This window comes from Anoplophora glabripennis, unplaced genomic scaffold, assembly GCF_000390285.2.
Source record: "Anoplophora glabripennis isolate ALB-LARVAE unplaced genomic scaffold, Agla_2.0 scaffold947, whole genome shotgun sequence".
NCBI classification, from domain to species: Eukaryota; Metazoa; Arthropoda; class Insecta; order Coleoptera; family Cerambycidae; genus Anoplophora; species Anoplophora glabripennis.
Genome location: NW_019417048.1, coordinates 57,137 through 74,367, shown reverse-complemented (window position 1 = coordinate 74,367; position 17,231 = coordinate 57,137). Strand labels below are relative to the sequence as shown.

Genomic DNA, 17,231 nt, shown 5'->3' with positions numbered 1-17,231 from the left:
TAAAAGGAAATATGTATAAATAAGTTATACAAATTTCTTTTGCTTCATTTCACATTTTTACGTCACAGTGAATAGCCAAGATATTAATGTTGACAAAAATATCTCCTCTGTGCTCAAGAATATTGTCATTACTTGCTCAATATATAAAAGGAAATATGTATAAATAAGTTATACAAATCTGTTTTGCTTCCCATTTTCATAGAATTCACAAAATCTCAACAAAGTGAAAATATAAACTAAGTTTTATTTAGAGAATTTAATGAAAATATATACTTGGTTAGTGAAATACAAAGTGTCGTAGTATATTGCTTTAGCATAGCAAATAATGTGTGATCTATATACATATAAATTTTTTAAACCCTTATGTGATGCACGTAATTAGATGAATACACATATTTTTACTTGCGTTTTTATATTTTCATAATTTGACTTGCTTTAAACGTAATTTGGGAATGTATAAATTCTTCTATTTTCTGCTAGAGACAAGTAGTAAATTTCTCATCGACAGGGGAAGATTTTAGTGGGCATTTTGTCTGAAGCTAAATGGAATAAGAAAAAGTAACTAAAAGGCTGAGTTTAGATACAGTAAGTTTGTCACTGCATAAAATTATCTGAATACCCTGCCAGTATGTGTAAAAAATGTTAAATGTAGTCGAATGTCCATTTTTCGTATAACCCATACCAATAACACACCGAAGATAAATTTTACCATGTTTTTTTTCGTTTGTTTTTATTATTTTATCTGAAAATGTCAAAAAGGAGGACCTTTTAAACATACATTATTAGGACACTTTTTGTGGAAACATTCAACTTTTGAATGTAGGTAAGATACAACCTACAAAATATATCATATCTTAATTGTAAATGCCACTCAGCCTACAGGCACAAAACGATGTTTTGTAATTATTGGCAGAGAGTGACTTCTTAATCTGTAATTACTATGAAAACATGACTACTGGCTTTTTTTATTGAGTATATTGTGGGAAACAACTACATACTCTTATTACCTTCGAAATTTCTTAACTGTTTGTATAATTGTTGTAAATCCTTACACATCTGCCACAGTTTGTTCTATGTTACATCTGCATAATTAATCTAGCTCTTGGGTCATGGTAATTCCTCACCATATCTTCTGCAGTACTTGTTTGGCTCGAAAATAGCAGGTCACAACTATAACCATAACCATTAAGCCTCCTAGTACCATTATCAGCAGTTGCCCTACAGATCATTCATTTAATATGTTGTTAGCCACCACTATTCTTGCTTATAATCACTGAGACTATTTTGACGAAAATAAAAAAGTAAATCTTGATATATGACATATCATCACCATGATCAAAAAAATAAATGCATTTTAAAAAAATGTAAAAATTCAATAGGAAGCTCTAGTGTTGAATGTTGTTTTTCCATCCTGATAGGAACCATTACTAATATGGCAATACAATTAAATTCTTTATAAAAAATATGTTTCAATTTTGAATAAAAAAAATATGAAAATCGAAATTTTTAGTTTTTTGTTGATAACTTCAGAACAAAAAAATTGGGTCAAATTTTTTTTCAGCATCATCAAATTCTACCGATTCTATCTCAACTTAGTCCTAATTTGACCGATGTATGTCTTAAGATAACCAAGATCTCCATGGTGTGGCTACTCCAAAAACAGGCACCGGGTATATAAACAATGCCTAGTACCATGGTTTTATAGGTTGTTATACCGTGCCCTATGTACCTGGTCACTGCCAGTTGCCGACTTACGTTAAATTCCTTAGCCTATACCCGTCCTAATATTGGTAACAGATCTTGGTGCTGGTTCGAAGGCCGCTACAGACTGAACCACTAAATAAACAATTGTGACCCTCTGAGACATTCCATAGTGGCCTCTGTAACTGATTAATTACATACAATATTATTGTAATAATGCTCCCAAATGTTACTCCATCCTTCTATCAGATTTTCTGAAAAAGTTTTGTTGCGTTTAAGGCCGCTTCAGATCTTGTCACAATATAAAACATCTTGTGGATATCGCTGCATGTGCATCTAGGCCTGTGCAGTGCAGTGGTGGGAGATCCCGCTACATCCTCAGTACCGCTGCATCTGACACCATGCCCGCTTTCAGACCCTGTGCAGTGGTATATCACGCATTCTCCCCTCACCCCACCTGGCGCTATAACCGATGACGAAGTTTCAAGTGGCCTCAATCATGGTGTAATGTTTTCAAGCATTGGTTACGACCAGTTTTAGAGGGCGCTAGGCAGATAGGTATAAAACCCGAAAAACTATGGTTTTAAATTCAGCAAGGGCCATGAAAGTCCTAAAAACTTACTTTTTGTAGAGGGGTCATTTACGTAACCCCCCTATTTTTTTTTACCTTTCTATTTAGAAACTAATAGTAAACCAAACCAGTTTTAATATCTATTTGTGCTATATCAAAGAAGTACATAAAAACAAACTAATATTTTACTTGTATTTTAATGGAACACCTTGTAAAAAGTCATTTCCACTATACAGGGTGTATCTAAGTAATACCGAAAACATGTAAGGGGCGATTCTCTGATGAAAATAAATTTTTGGTATAATATTTTTTGAAAAAACTCTCCCCTGAAAAGTTACGCCCCTCCAAGAATATTGAAAAAAAAATTGTTTTTCTTTTTTTATGTTCCATGTATATCAAGCTAAAGAAACCAAACTTGGTGAACATTATCTGTCAAAAAAACTAAACTTGTAAGGGGTTGAAATAATCAACCTCTATAACATTTTCGGCAAAATACACTTGCGTTAAATAGTTCATCTTTTTAAAAATGCATTGCAATACGTTTATTTTTTTTCTCATACATCCTTAATTTTTCGAAAAAAAAAAAGAGATCAAAAAGTTAGTAAATGAACGGGTTGTTCTAGACATTTTTTAAATGGAAAAAATTTTATCGAAAAAAAATTATAAGAAAAATAGTTTTTAATTTTTTTGTTCATATCAAGGATTTGTATTATCTATTTCTTTCTTTCTGATTATAGGCTATCTATATACAACATGTTTCTTTTAAGGATTAGGAGGCACAATGATAATTTACAAAAAATTTGCACAAAAAACATACATTCTTGAACAATGCCTTTAGTTTTCTTAAAACAATATTGTTACTATAAATAACGAGCGTTCAAATAAAAACGTGGTCGAAGTTGGCTCTGACACATTGGACGTAGGGAGTAGCTTATAGCGACCAACTTAACCTCATTTCTCAAAGAGCTGTATAGCAGCTGTCAGTTTCAATAACATTAATGACTATATAACTTTATTTTAAAGAATAATCGTGATAACAATAACAAACAATTAAAGGAGCTGCGGAAAGTGTCCCCCTCCTTGTTATAACAATAAATTAAAGCAGCTGCTGAAAGTGTCCCCCTCCTTGTTCCAAGCACTTTTCACACATGTTCCTCAAAGAATTAAAGACATTTTCTAAGATGCTCGGGGTATTGTTAATTTCACGAATCTTGTCTATAAGTCAAGCCTGCAGATGGTTTAAATCAGGAATAGGCAGTTCAAAAATAGTGTTTTTAAGGTAAGGCCACAAAAAGAAATCACACGGCGTAATATCACATGACCTCGGTGGAAATTCATGGTCAGCATTGAGACTTATTAGTCGATTTTGGAAAACTTCCCTCAACATATTCATCGTCTTGCCTGCCATATGTGCCCTTGCGCCATCTTGTTGAAAGTAAAAGTTTGTAATTTCGTTTTCTTCCAGCTGGTTAACAAAAGGAGCAATAATTTCTTCTCTATACCTTTGCGCAGTAAGAGTACCATTAAAAAAAATAGGTCCATAAATCCTCCTTCGATTGAGAGCACACCAAACTCCAATTTTTTGAGCGTGTAGAGGGCCCTCGACAAAAAAGTTATCTGGTTTTTCAGAAGACCATATTCTCATATTCTGTGAGTTTACGTAACCACTTAAATGAAACCAGGCTTCATCAGAAAAAAAGGTGATATTATGAAGTTCACCGTTGTTTAATGTTTAAAAACCATTTACAAAATACAGCCCATCGCGGAAAATCAACTTTATGAAGTTCTTGCTGACAAGTTAAACTATAGGAGAACAAACGCAAATCTTTTTTTAACACTGTGTGGCAGGTACCGACTGATACTCCTATCATTTGTGATAAAACACGTACAGAACTTCTTGGCGCATTTTCCATTATTTGTTGGACATTTTCTTTTAATTCTTCAGTCCGCTTTTTAGGTCGGCCGCTTCCTTTTCTTGTTACACTGCCCGTTTCACGAAAAACATTAACACAACGCTGAACTCCACTTTGAAAAACTCTGTACTCAACAACGCCGGGAAATTGATTTTGAAATTCTATGAAACATTCCTCAATAAAATACTTCCATATTCCATCAATCTTGCGTCCATTTCTAAAGTAGGACTCTATGATAAACACTTTTTGTTCTTGAGAAAACACCATTTTAAACGCTTTTTAAAACGAAAATATTCAAATTGATAGCGGCGATATAGCGCTTTGACAGATGACGTTTAAGTTCATTTGCTATACGCTACGCCCTACGTCCAAATTTTCAGAACCAACTTGACCACGTTTTTATTTGAACGCTCGTTATTATAATCTTGATATTTCCAAGTTTTACATAAATTAACATCCTGCATTGACTGGCACTATTAGAATTTTTCTAAATCTAGAATTTTTTGCGTTAACAATCACTGTATTTTTCTTATGAATACCTTATTCAATTTTTCCATTTAGAAATAGCCCTCTTTCAGAAATATGTCATTAGGCTTTTTTCGTGATTGAATATTGGTGAATATCTGACTTGTAATTACTGTTTCTATCTCTTTTGCTCTTACTTGTCATATGGTAGTTTAAATATATTCACTCACTCATTCTGCACATACTACTACAACATACAACTTCACTAGCGAAAAATGCCTAATTGTGTAAGTATATTTTAAAATCAATAGAAACTCTAATAGATCAGTCACTGCAGGATGATAATTTATGTAGTACTTGAAAATTTCAAAATTGTATTAATTATAGTTACAGTTATTGTTAAAAAAACAATAAAATTAAATAAAAACAGAAAATGTTGTAATAAGAGATGAAAATGCCATATTTTTTGTTGTTAGAATTGATCACAAGCCACATCAGCGAGAGAGTGGGTCATCACAAATAAAATTTTGAGTTGGAAATACTATTTTTTGTGCCCATATAATTTTATGTTTAATTTACTTTAAGATGAACTATAATAGGCTTTCTATTGTTTATACATAGCAAAACATGCATTTTATTCAGAATTGCCTTTGTGACTTTTTTAATACTTTTTAGGTATGTACAAAATATATTCTATTAAAATTAAGTTAATTGATAAGAAGGTTTATCTAAATTCAGTTCATAAATCTAACATTTTCATTTTCTTCTTGAGAAAAAATGCTGCTTTCAATTAAGCCATGAGAAAATCCTTACTTTCATATTTTATGTATGAGTAGAAAAGATATATTCTACAATTCTAATACATACAGTAAGACCCCGTTTAACGTGTAGGATACGTTCCATCAAAGTAGAGCATAATGCGAAACATCACTAAACGAGGCTATATTAACATTTAAATAATGGGGTTATAGACGTTGAGCCACAGAGCATGTGCGGTTTCCTTCCGCGGGGTAAATGTAGCCTACCAATTTAGATTCGTCATGAAAGTAGTATGAATGTTTGAGATGATACTTTGTAAAATTCGGTAGCTTAGTGGCGTTACGACCTCACAAAGATGGCCGCCGCGCGAAAATCATAGTTTACCATTCTAAAGTCTGGTTTCATTTGTAAGGAGTAAAAGTATCATACAAATTTTGATTTAGCATAAAGCCTGAATCAATGTTTAGGATGATACTGTGTAAAAGTCAGTAGCATAGATACGTTACAACGTCACAAATATGGCCGTCGCGCTAAAATCGTAGCATACCATTCTAAGGTCAGGTTTTACTTGTAAGGAGTAAAAGCATCATACAAATATCAATCCAACATAAAGCCAGTAAGGAAGTAACAGAAGTACAAGCCAGGAAGTAGAACATTTGAGGAACTAGTGCAATGTGTGGAATTGAGATCCAGTGGCACGATCAAAACCTCTCCTATATCAAAAAATTACAGCAGAATTCTTGGGTTAACTGAGACTGTTTCGTCTCAGTAGAAGAGAAATACCACTTTTCATGCTACTGGAAGTGGTACAGTGACGGTGGTACTTTAATGTAGGAAATTCTTCTCCGGTAACTGACTGCAATTTCCAGCAATCTTTTGTGTTTCCTTATTGTCGCTGCATTCAAGAGAGTTTTCCATGATTTGGTAAATGATAGAGTCACCAAACTGCTGTTGTCGCTGGTACAGTGAATGATACATTCATCGGTTGTACCTATTATTTTTACTTTTTTAGGCAATGGTGAAAAGTCTGCTTCGGAATCCATATATGAAAAAACGGGAAAAATTAAATATAGGCAAATTGGAATAACAAGACTGGTATTAGTATTGTACAAATTGATTATTATATTATATCATTATTATGTTATTAAATTATTATAATAAATAATATTATTTTATTATATTTTTACCAATACACCTAAACGGAATTTGGCCGGCAACCATGTTTGTGACGTCATAATGTCACTAAGCTACTGAATTTTACAAAGTACCATCCCAAACATTCCTGGCTTTATGTTGGATTGACATTTGTATGATACTTTTACTCCTTACAAGTAAAACCTGACCTTAGAATGGTACACTACTATTTTCGCCCGACGGCCATATTTGTGACGCCGCGTCGTAACGTAACTATGCTACCGATTTTTACACAGTATCATCCCAAACATTGATCCAGCAATACTGCAATGAAACCAGACTTTAGAATGGTAAACTACGATTTTCGCCCGGCGGCCATCTTTGTAAGGTCATAACGCCACTAAGCTACCGAATTTTACAAAATATCATCACAAACATTCATGCTGCCTTCATGACGTATCTAAATTAGTAGGTTACATTTACTCCCCAGAAAGGAAACCAAACCGTCCATTTTTGACTACTTGGCTCAACGTCTATTAGGGAAAGATAGATAGAAAATTGGTTAGGTATTAAATTTAATAATTATGTTTTTTTTAATAAAAATAAAACCAAACATTTATTACAAAAATAAAAACAATATAAACGAATATTACTTATAAAAACAAATAAAATTCTAAGTCAGTCAGATCATTCAGTCTATTCTGTGTTTCCAATTTTCTGCCTTTTTGTCAGGAAGGCATCTAATGTAGTTTGCGTTTTCCTTTTGCGTTCTGTTAGAAGTTTTTGATAAGTGGAGTATTTTTTCTTTATTCTCAAGAATTGTCCTTATTGTTGAAGTTGCCAAATTCAATAAGCAGCACTAATTTGAGATTGACGTTCACCAGAATCTAATCTTCTAATCACTTGCATTTTAGTTTCCAGTGAAATGCTTTTTCTGGTTGCTTTCTTTTCTTGTTTTTTCATTATCACCCAGGATAAAAACTAAAGATCATAATATTTGTCACTGTATTAATCGTTATAGTATTATATAAATTTATACTTACAATAATGACAACAAATGTTTCAACTGATAAAAATGCGTCCGTACAGCACCGCACCAAACAAGAAACACAACTACACTTTCGGATAGGTTATGTACATATTTGGAAACCTAGCGCTGCGCACAATTTCGGGGAATCCCCGTAGTGCTGCGAGCAATTTCGGGGAATCCCCGGGTTGAAATAAAAGAGCGCTAAACCGAAACAGCGCTAAACGAAACAGCATTAAGCGGGGTCTTACTGTACTTGTATTAAAGGGAAGTGAGACGTCACTGTATTTTCTTTAAATTTGCCAAGGTGGGCAGTCTCTAGATACAAATTTGAATTTCTCTTATATTATGAATGAATAAACATTTTTATTTCTTTACAGGAAATGCGTTAGATGAGTTAAATTTAGAAGATTCATTAAATCTCTCAGGAGCTTTAGATAGGGATATAGATGCAGATTCTCCAACAGTTTCAAATTCAATATCCGTGGGATTGGCATCATCAGCTGGATTATTAGGAAGTTCGGCTCCAGTTAACATTCCAAGTTCTACAAGATCAGGCCTAAGCGGTTTTAGCCCAACTAGTAACAGCCCGTTACAACCATTTCTTTCAGCAACTAGGTTTTCTCAGTCGGACCACATTGATTTTTTAAATTCCCAAATGCAGTTGAGTAGTAGTGCCTCAAAGGTCAACAACTACCCAAGTTTTTTTGATTTTCAATCTCAGAGTATATCTCCTAGTTCAAGGAATCACAATAATTTCAGCATGTCACCAAGTATAAATAGTAATTTGGAGGTTGTGAGGTATGTAATATTCACTTTTATAGATTAATTTTCATATTTCGTAATTTTATATGCACTTTGATAATTTTTTTATATAAATTTTTTTTAATTCCACCAGTGATTGGTTCTAAGGCATAATATTTTTTTCTGTCTTTATCAAATAATATCAAAATAATGAATGCATTTGGAAACTAATAAATAATAATACTAACCCCTTTTATATTACACAAAGTGGGTTACAAGGAACTAACAAAGTTTTCTTTTGGCAAATGTCAATTTTTCGTGTATTTCTAATTTTATTTATCTTTACTTTTGTATTGAATTTATGAGTTATGACCATTACTTGATCCATGTGATTGAGTAATGACCATCATAAAACCTGAGATCGTTGAATAATATACATTTAACATCAGAATTAACTCACCGCTAAACATTGACCTCAATTTCATTCAAGTTGATTTTCTCACAAATGGCTAATCTGAATATCTTCTTTTTTCAATTGACAGGTTTAGCCCTCAGTAACGACGAAATTTTTATTGAAATTTCAATTTTCAGCATATACGCTGTAAAAGGAAATAAAAAAAAATTTTTTTTTCAAAATTTGAAACATTCTGTAGGATGTGTGAGTCGCTAAAGCAAATATGTATACTTAAACCATACTGTAGTCCTGTCTTTTCTGAACAATTTATTTCGCGTCATCTTATAACTGAGATACGTTGATAAAGGTTATCCCAAAATTCACACGAGAAGTAATTTTGATAGAAAACCGGGTTTTTAATTCATTCAAAATTATGTTTTATGGCTATGTATGGAAAAAAAATTGGGTAAATCATACCTATAGCTTTGCTGGCACATACACTCTTTAGCAGTGGCGGCGCGTGAACATTGATTGAATGTGTTCTGCTTAGGGTTGTTACATTTGTTGAATTGAATTCTGGGATATTAAGTGCCCGAGTCTCTAAGGCCAAAAATTTTAAAATTTTCAAGGTCACGCGTTTTCCTAGCACTTCTGAATTTCAAGGAACAATGCATTTATAAAAAAACAGATTTTCACAAGAATGATTTTTGAAATTGATACCTTTTTGAAATATCTATTCACGAATTACCTACTGACGGTATAAATAAATTGAAATAAACTAAATATATTTTATTAAATTATTGAAAATTGTTTATAAACAAAAAAATTGTTTGTGAAATTTACCAACGATTCAACGAATTTTAATTTTCCTTGCCGTGTTATGATTTTTTCTTTATCTTTTTTTATATATGTGTACATTATATTATATTCCGGGAGTTATACGTGCAAATCCGAAATCCGGGACCATACAGCTAATTCCCGGTACAATCACAAAAAATTCCGGTCATACCCATGTGGCTAGATGTTCTTTTAATATGTCGTCAAGATCTGCACTAAAATTTATGAGTCCACGAAACACATTAGGGTTGTCCGAATTTTCTGTCTTGTCATGTCCCTGAAGTGCTAATTCGAAACCTCCGCAAAATTTTATGCAATCTATGATTTTAGATAATACATAACAATTTTTCGTTACCTGTTCATTGTGTTTTCGTATATTATCCCAATATGCAGAATCTAACTGACTTCTTATGTTTATTTTAACTAAAGACTTAATGACTTAAATCTTTCACACTGTATATTGTCCATGCTTTATCCCCACCGAAAAGTAAGCACGAAAAACATAACAGTGTATTTTTCTATTTTTGATATCACACCCACACACCCACTCTGCTTTGGTGTATACATTATTGTTAAATTGTCTTTTATAATTTTTACTTCGGCTTGTTCAACTAACTTCAATATTTAATTGTGGTGTTGGACCACCTAATTCTTTTATTTTTAGTTTATCCTCTTAAGGCAGAGAACCAAATAAAAGTTTTTTTTTAAATGAAACGCTATTCATTTTAATAACTATAATATCCGTAGACGCCTAAATGAAAATATTCACACGTGCCGCTCGCAGAAATAAACCACCACATACCACGTACGAAATATTACTGCATTTACTTAAGCAGTGGCTGGCGCTGTTGCAGCCACAAAAGCCCCTATCTTCGTGTACTGGGTCACGTGCCTGATTAGCCAATAAAAACAAAGGACGCATCTAATTGTTCGCTGTGCACACATTTTGTATATGAGGTTGCATATATTAAGGAGCGTAGCTCGCGTCACAATAAATAATAATATAAGCTCCTAGATTTATTTTAGCGCGAGTACATTTGGATTCTTTAAATATTTTGTTGATATTTAATATGATTAAATACATAAAATTTTATGTGTTCTGCAGCTCCGCAGCTCTTATGGTAAAACCGCCACTGCTCTTTAGTCAAAATTTTCCATGACCGTTTTGCATAAATGTGTCTCAATTTTATTGATACAGTGTTCAATTTTCTTCTTCGTGGTTGTGGGCTTGTTGGCATAAACATTAGGCTTCAAAAAACCCCAAAGAATAAAGTCCAACAGCACCAAAATGGGAAATTACACGACCAGGAAATGACTTGTGTAGTAATTGAATTGTTTCTCAGATTGTATGACATGTGGCACCGTCTTGTTCAATACACATATCTACACCATATCTATATCTTATAACCATATCTTGAAAAGGCACAAAAAAAACTGAGTTATCATGTCGCGATGCAAGCACCATTAACTGTTATTGTCTAACTAGTTGCATTTTCAAAGAAGAATGGGTCCAGTCCAAAATCTACACCAAACAGTGACAGGTTGTGAATGCATTTGTTTCTCAACAATCACTGGTGGATTTTCTCAACCCTAAATTTGACAATTTTGTCGATTAATGAATCCATCAAGATGAAAATGAGATTCATCGCTGAGGATAATTTTGTTCAAAAAATCGGTATCCACTTGTTCCATTATCCATTCAACAAACTTTCTTCGCTCTGCGTAGTCAGTAGGCTTCAGTTTTTGAGTCAATTGAACTTGTAAGTATGAGGATACAAATCTTCCTGAGAATGCGCTGTATACGTAGAGCTTCTCGAAATCTTCAATTTTTGACCACAGTGACGAATGATGTTCCTGGACTCTCAGCAACAATCACGAACTGCTTCGATGTTTTGTGTTGAAGGACGGTCAGGTGTTTAAGATCACTGATCGATCTAGTCTCCTTGAATTTTTCATTTAATCTCTTCACAGTTGAAGTTAAATTACCAATCTGACCATATATTGTATGAAAATTGCGAATTGTACATAGATGCCAACCGTTCATTATTTTAAAAATATTGCTCAACAATGAAAACGCGTTTTTTGGTGTAGCGTTTCATTTTTAATAACCCTAAACTGTCATGCTGTCTTTTTTTTTCGTTGGCAACACTTTACCGCACAAATGGTGTAACATTCAAATCTTGCGTGAACTTTCGTACACCTGGTATTAGCTCGGTCTAAGGCATAATATTTTTTCTGTCTTTATCAAATAGTGAATATATTTAGTAATTAATAAATAATACTAATACCTAACTTTTTATACTACATAAAGTGAGTTAGTTACAAGCAACTAACAAAAGTTCCCTCCTATCAAATATCAATTTTTCATGTATTTCTAATTTTAATTATCTTTAATTTTGGTGAGTGATGGGAATAATGCGGTTATTAATATTATAAGTGATGGCCATTACTTGATCCATCTTTTTTTTTCCAAAATTTGGAAGATGTGTCAGCTGCTAATACAAATTTCCACTTCAACCATACTGTCTATCTTATCTTTTTTGAACAATTTATTATTTGATTCCTGCCATCTCTTAATAACTGAGATACACTGATAAATTCAGTGCATCAGCCTATTGTAAAAATTTAAAACCTTAAGACTTCGCAGTAATAACAATAAAAAAATCAGTGATAATATAGGTAGACAATTTGGAAATCGTTTACACCTACCTGCCTTTCTTGACAACATTGAAAACATGCGCAATGAAATATGAAACGACATAGATCAAGAAAAGATTAATGTCTGATTGAAGTGTCGATGGAGTTTAATTTTATTTTTTTCTTTGTTTTTGAGTTTGTTCTTCTTCTTACCACCGATTTTTAGTGTCATTGTCTCGTTATTGGTCCTCCATGATTGGTCGCCGTCTCGAGATGCATTGCTGCTCTGACCTCGGGTTGTGTCGCATTAGGGGATTCCACCTCACTCCGCGTGGGTTGTTGGGACACCGACGGTAACCTCTCACGGCTCTTACACACGAACGTTGTTTTGCTGATCGGCATTTTTACCGGTCGTTGAAAACCGTGCGGAAAACCTTTCACATGGCATTGCATTCAGATGTGACTTTAGATGTGACGTAATGGGTAAAATTAATTGAATTCCATTTTTCTGCGATTCATTTACTAGAGCCGTAACGGCTCTTGCACACGAGCGGTAGTTTTTTTGAACAACCGGTAGGTTTCAATGAATAGTACCTTAGTACACACGAAACAGGGAACATACCGACCACAGTCACAAATACAGGACCGGCAGCTACAGAGCCAGTGTAGTAAATGAATCGTAGAAACATGGAAGTCAATTTTACCTATTACGTCCCATCTAAAGTAACATTTGAACGAAATGCCATGTGAAAGGTTCTCCGCACGGTTTTCAACGACTGGTAAAAATGCCAATCGGCAAAATAACGCTCATGTGTAAGAGCTGTAAGGGTCCTCCTTTAACATATTTATGGACGTGATCGGCACGTTTCGCCCTCTCGTGGCTACCGAAATATCCTGACGGCCCCGAGGTCTCCTCCTTGACCGCTGCCGAGGGAGAGGGTTGAGAAGTGGCGCTCGGCAGCCTACGTCCTTCCTTCTGATCTGATGACGAGAAAGAGCTTCGGAAGGTCAATCTGCGCTTTAGTGTTGTCGTCCAAGACTGATCCTGTATGTATATAAGAGTTCGAAAAGGATTTCGATTGACCCTGTAATATTAGATGTAACACTGAATTTAAGTTTATAGTACTGCGAGTTCGAGGACTCTTATTGTCTGCTGCGCTGAACACTGCGGTTAGCGATATGGCACGGATTCCTTGGAGTGTGCGTGTATGAGGATGTTTGAGGAGCGGTTCCTATAATAGTAATATGATATGTATGTGGACGGAGGGATAATCTCCTCGACGTCGCGTACAAATGTGTGAGCTTGGCTCTAATGGAAATGAGTTTTTTGTAGAAAGTTTCCAAGCCTACCTATTTGCAATACGTGGAAGGAGCATCAATGCTATGGAAGTTCGAAAATTTAGATCGGGTGAATACCCTAGTGTATTTGCAGGCCCATCTAATAGATTGCAAATTCCCATAGTCGATGTCTGCTCACTTCGAGCCCAAACGACTGATTTCCCTTCAAAACGGCGGAGGGACAGCATCTCTCCTGTACTCAAAATCGTCCTCGGCTCCAGGACACTCTCGTTTGGTGGCATTTAGGGTACAGCTGAATTGCTAAAAATGATTGATTATTGTTGTATTATGTATTTATGTAGTTAGGTCCGATTTTCGTAATCGGAAAATTTTTTATTTATCCGAAAATCGATCCTAATCGCTCCGGGGTACGTCCTCAATGGTGCTTGGCGTTAGGATGGATGGTCCAGGATGTTGAATTGTCTCTGGAGCGGCGTGGTGCAGCGGAGGTCTGAAATTTGGAAAAGTCACTGATTTTTCCGCTGTCGCTTCCGGCTTCTTGTAGATTTGGCTCCTTGGCCGGTGAATTGCATCGATCTGACCCTCATCGCTGCTGACTGGGCTATTGATGACGGCATGGGTCGATGGGATCGATGAGCGCGGCTGGCAGAGCGAATATTGAAAAGATTGGTGAATTTCAGTATTTTCCTTCCTGCGCTCCCTGGATTGTCTCGGTGAATAGACATCTCATCGAATAGACGTCGGGGACTGCTTGTTGTGGATGTATGGGTGGAGACAGAGGTTTAGCGAAATTCCGTCTTTTCCATGCTGCGTCTAGCATTAATGATTGGGGTGTTTTTATGGCTCCTGGAGTCGTCCTCTTTGACTTTGGTTTGAACAATATTATTCGAGATAGCTTGTTGCTCTTCTTTCCAACCCCGATTGGAAAATTAAGTGAATTTTGTAATTGCTCGGGACTGGAAATACGCCATTATTATTGTTATCTCCAGTTTTTCTTAATCTGTACAATAAACTTTTAATTCAACAATGTAGGTATCTAAATTAATAACAGTGACTTGAATCAAAAAACGAATTGTTAAAAAAAAGATGAGACTACAATTTGAATCAAGTAAGGCTTGCTATTTTAGCTGGTGCAAAAAACTTAATTTCTTTTGCAACCAGTATAATTTAAAAACTAAAATTTGGGAAAAATGTTTCTATCTAGAGAAAATAAGATTCGGGAGAAAATTAACTTTTCAAATCGGGGATCATTTTTAGTGCTTTAATTTTGATGCGAAGTGTATAATGAATAGACTCTTTTAGTGTAACGCCGCATATTTAGGCAACTCGCAACAAATTGTCATAGTTGAAATTGTACAAACTGAATCTGACCCTTGTGCACTATTGACATAGATACTATAAAAATGAACAACTTCAAATTAATTAATTTTTACAAGGATTTAAAAGTATTTAAGAACGACCAATATGTATTTCATAAAATAAATACACTAATGTGCTTAGAACTTACAAAAAACGATATAAAAGAATATTCCTAAATTTAAATAAAGTAAAAATTTAACATTAGCCGTGTTATTCCTAATGCTAATGCTCGGAAAGAATAGTCTCATACGCAGGTGAGCTCTTGTAGATATGTTATCGCTGTCATCATTAGCGTATTTTCTCTTGTTTTGTTTAATCTTGGCATTTTCTAGTTCTACTAAGTATTGTTATTGTTTTTCTTGGTGTTGTACTGTCAGTGTGTTTATGGAGTGTTTTTTTTTTCTTCAACTGGTTTATTATACAGGGTGTCCCACGGTGACCAGACATCAGACATATTTCAGAGACTACTTCGATTTTGATTTTGAAAATTTGGCAATAGTGTTTTCGGGCATGCCCTTCCCAACTAAATTAATGGCGTTCACCTAACACTTCCGGTTCTACCGGAAGTTGACGTCATCTTCTTTATTTTAAATGGAACCCCCTGTATATTGTTGCAATAAGCTTCCCTGCCATAATTTCAAAATGACTTAAATGGTATAACCGGAAGCGTTAGCTGGACGCCATTAATTTAGTTGAGAAGAGCATGCCCGAAAACACTATTTCCCAAATTTTCAAAATTAAAATCGAAGTAGGTAGTCTGAAATATATCTAATATCTTGTCACCGTGGGATACCCTGTAGACGTACTCTTAATCTTAACCAAACTTTCCTTGAATGATATCCTGTTGCGAGGCTACTTCACTTACATGAAATTATCTTAATGCGCTTGCTCAGTAACATTGATATAATTTTAATTTAATTACTATAAAAGTGAATATTGTTCTATAAATTTAAATATATAAATTCTATAATTTTATTAGTTTGTCACTTGGGGTTTGAAACTTCTTAAATATTTCTAATATTGCCAGAATATCGCAATATTTAAGGTCATGACAAAGAAGATATTTTTTTGGCACTTATGTCCAAACTACATAAGGTCGAAAATCGGTCTAGTAAAAATAATGAGAAACTTAATGACAATGTGCACTATGGGGTTGCCTATTATTTGGCATATGTGACGTCTACTAAAAAGGTCTATTTTAAAATCTGTGCAGTTTAAAATTAGGCCAGTAATGTTCAGTATCCTTAGGGGCTGTTTAAATTTAGTGACAGATTATGATTTAGAAAAAATTTCGTAGAGATTTCAGGAATGTTTTCCAAACTAAAATACCTTACACATAAAAAATATCCAGTATTGTAAGTGGTTAAATCTTATGGGCATTGGTTTGATATCTGTTAATATAGCTAATAATTTTCAGTTATTTTTTTAAGTTCCAAATATATTGTATTAATTAAATAGAGAGTATATCTCATGACATTTGACATACGAAAAAAGCTATATTTGATTAAAGCATGTTTGGCCCAATTTGCCCTCTCTTCACCTCTGCAATTTTGATTTATGTCCCATTATTAATGAAATACATACTTCTAATAATTCTAACGTGTTTCTAGGTTGCGAGAGGAGTTAGCCAGTTGTAGAATTCAATTGAATAATTGGGAGGATAGACTTCAACAAGCTCGTACTGCGTGTGACGTATGGCAAAGGGAAGCAGAAGAGGCAACTAGGAAAACGCAACAAGCGGAAAGTAAATTCAATGAAACGTTATCACAATATAATGCTCTAAAGCAAGAATATGAATCTTTACAAGGTGGTCCTCACATACGCAGTATAACAAAAGTGTCTGAATTAAGTAAATTATCTTTAAGTGTATTAAAAAATATTCATGCTCAACTTAGGCAAGATTTGGAAGAAATCGAGAAAGTTCTTTATAGGGAAACAGCGTCAAAATGTATGGTTTGTGAGGAACGGAATAGAACAGTAACCTTAAATTGTAATCATTTTGTATTGTGTGATACTTGCGCCAGTACACAAGATGAATGTCCCTATTGTCAAACGCCCATCAATTTAATCAGTAATATTTGAAAGTGTGGTAATTAGGCTTGTAAGTGACCTGTCTAGATTCCTCATATTATTTGTTAACAAATTTTGTAAAAGGATATGGAGGATATTCTAGACATTTTGCTTACAATTAACAAATTTTTAAATTGATAATTAATTTAATAGGTTATTTCAATTATTAATTTTATCTTATAGACACGATTTTTTAAAAAATCTTCTGATATACTACTATCACTACTTATATTCATAAGTACCTTTTTAAATAGAATTTTTAAGAATTTATATATTTAATATTTCCATATTAAAATTTCCACCAATAATTATTATATATAT

The 17,231-nt window shown here is 34.0% G+C and overlaps 1 protein-coding gene across 5 annotated transcripts in view; it reads left to right on the top strand.

The window, feature by feature from the left end:
- Positions 1 to 17,205, top strand: part of LOC108913654 (RING finger protein unkempt homolog) — an 89,972-nt gene extending 72,767 nt beyond the window's left edge. For all 5 annotated transcript variants that reach the window (XM_018719237.2, XM_018719239.2, XM_018719238.2 and 2 more), the window contains 2 exons: positions 7,951 to 8,371; positions 16,451 to 17,205. In XM_018719237.2, the coding sequence (XP_018574753.1) occupies positions 7,951 to 8,371; positions 16,451 to 16,922 (893 nt within the window). In that variant the 3' untranslated portion in view covers positions 16,923 to 17,205. The remainder of the gene's footprint in view (positions 1 to 7,950; positions 8,372 to 16,450) is intronic.
- Positions 17,206 to 17,231: the final 26 nt, after the last annotated feature.